Below are 2,500 nucleotides of genomic sequence, written 5' to 3' on the forward strand. Positions count from 1 at the left end.
TTATTTTTGTTTTGCATTTTACTTTCTGTGTCTCCTCCTCCTCAACCCAGCTTACCTCTTCCATCAAGCTGCGCCCATCATCAGTGAAAGGAGCATTGTTGTCAGTACCAAGCATCTGTTGCAATTTGGCCTTTTTTTTCTCCTTGCGCATGACAACTTCACCATCTGTCACCTGAGGAAGGCACGTCATTGTGGTGTAGGGTTGGGGAGGGCAGGATAAGTCAAGGGTAAGGATAAGGATGAAGTTGAAGGTTACTTTCAGGATGGATGGTAATCAGAAAGGCACTAGCAAAGAACAGAGGACTAGAAGGATAGAAAAGACACATTATGAGCTTATCAGAGACTACCATCACCTCATGACTTTGGGCAAATTTAAAGCAATCATGTAAATTTCCTTCAAGGACTCTTACCAAAAAGGATTCTAAATAAAATTCTAAGATTTATGTGCTTAACCAGGGAAGATTATAAGAGAAAGCATGAAAAAGGGTCATATAAGGTGTTGGCATGGGGTAGGATATGAGGAAGGATCAAGGAGAGGTGGGTAAGGATATATGCCTTCTTGTGGTGGCTTGCCTTTTACCATTGATTAAAAAAAATATCAGCAATAGTATGCATTATAAATATATAAATAAATAATGATAAAAAATGCCATACTTAGAAGCTAATCATCAGGAGCTTCAATAAACTTTTTTATGAGCATGAAAATGTATATAGGTTTCTCCTGTGACAATATACTTTCAAAGCAGACCTCACAGCATTTCGCAAGCACTGACATTAAAGAAGTCATCCCTGGCATTTCCAGCCATTCATTCCAGCAATGATCCACAAGTCCAAGTAAAAAAGCTAATGACATGGAATTCCATGCCATGAGCTACATGGAACCAGAATGGCAGTCAATTAAAACAAGCACAAGGAACGAGAACTTCCCGTTAAATATTGTCATCATCATCTGCAAGCAAACAATGCTATCTACCATCACAATGCAAGTGTGTTGCAAAATGCATTACGAGGCAAAAATCATGTCTTTTTCTTGAAAAGAATTAAGATTGATAATAAATTTCTCAAATTTATGGTCTAAACCCAAGTATGTAATCAGGTTTAATTCAAGGTTGGCTTTGCTTCAGATTACAAGACCAAGGTCTTCATGCCTTTCAGAGATGAATGAAAGATTTATGTCCTCTTGATGTGAAGTTAATCTAGTTGCTGTTAATACTAGTTATTTCTATACACTTGTAGTTTGTACATATAATAAATTGCAATGTACTTCAACCTTTGAAAGAAATCCACTGATTAGCTGAAAAATATCTTCCACTGACATAATTCCAATTTTCATAATCATTTTTAAATCAAAATACTTCTGATATTTGTGCTATACCTAGACACTACTAAAAAGTAATATATCCATTTCATCATTATATACTCTACTTCAGATTACAATGACACACTAAAAAATTGTTTTTAGGAATGAAGTAATGTCATATCCTTCAATATTTTATCAGCACATATGATAGCATGAGTATTACAATAGTTCAGCTTTTTCAGGAAGTATACTTGTATTCTCAGAGCATAAAACTACTGAAAAAACACTAAATACTTGACAACACTCAAATCTCTGAAAGCTGAAAAATGATATTGGACTACTGCATCAAGATAATCTACAATCAGATACATCTTTACAAAAAATATCAATCTGACCTAACATGAGAAAAAACTGTCACTACTACAATTTACTCTCTTAACTCCAGCACTGCTGTTTTCAGAATAAGTGCATCACTGCAGACAAAAATTAAGGCTAGCACTTTTGTGATACCCTCATATACAAAATTACAATGTATACTTTTCTAAAATCCATTTTAAATCATATTATCTATTTTTCTGAGCTAATTTAAATCCGAATGGCTTAACTTCATTCAGAAACATGTTATCATGTTAAGCTAGTGACATACAGTGTTTATTAGAAAAACTGCATATATGGGAGTTAAAAATGTCCAAACACATTCTTCTCCCTACATAACTAGCTCTGAAAATCAAGAATCCTGAGCAAACAATATTTCAGAAGATATAATGTCTACTCCTGAGCACTATACCACAATCATCACATTGCCTTATTTTTTCTAAAATTTGTGGAGGTGGTGAAGAATGAGAATGAGAATGAGAATGAGTACAAGGAGGGGAGGAGGAGGGGGAGGAGGGGGAGGAGGGGGGAGAGGAGGGGAAGGGGAGGGGGAGGGGAGGAGAGGAGAAGGAGGAGGGGAGGAGAGGAGGAGAAGGAGGAGGGGAGGAGAGGAGGAGGAGGAGGGGGAGGAGGAGGGGGGGGGGGAGGAGGAGGAGGAGGAGGAGAAGGAGGAGGAGGAGGAGGGATGAGGGAGAAGAGGAAAAGGAGGAAAAGGAGGAAGAGGAGGAGGAGGAGGAGGAGGAGGAGGAGGAGGAGGAGGAGGAGGAGGAGGAGGAGGAGGAGGAGGAGGAGGAGGAGGAGGAAGAGGAGGAGGAAGAGGAGGAG

General features: G+C 38.6%; 1 protein-coding gene across 6 annotated transcripts in view; it reads right to left on the bottom strand.

Annotated features, from left to right (window-relative positions):
• mbc (myoblast city) overlaps nt 1–2,500 on the bottom strand; it is a 68,718-nt gene that overhangs the window by 41,374 nt on the left and 24,844 nt on the right. For 4 of the 6 annotated variants that reach the window (XM_070145157.1, XM_070145161.1, XM_070145160.1 and 1 more), the window contains exon 20: nt 56–172. The exons of the other annotated variants lie outside the window; for them this stretch is intronic. In XM_070145157.1, coding sequence (XP_070001258.1) covers nt 56–172 — 117 coding nt within the window. The remainder of the gene's footprint in view (nt 1–55; nt 173–2,500) is intronic. 6 annotated transcript variants of the gene reach the window in all.

Source organism: Penaeus vannamei, chromosome 33 (assembly GCF_042767895.1).
Source record: "Penaeus vannamei isolate JL-2024 chromosome 33, ASM4276789v1, whole genome shotgun sequence".
Taxonomy (NCBI): domain Eukaryota; kingdom Metazoa; phylum Arthropoda; class Malacostraca; order Decapoda; family Penaeidae; genus Penaeus; species Penaeus vannamei.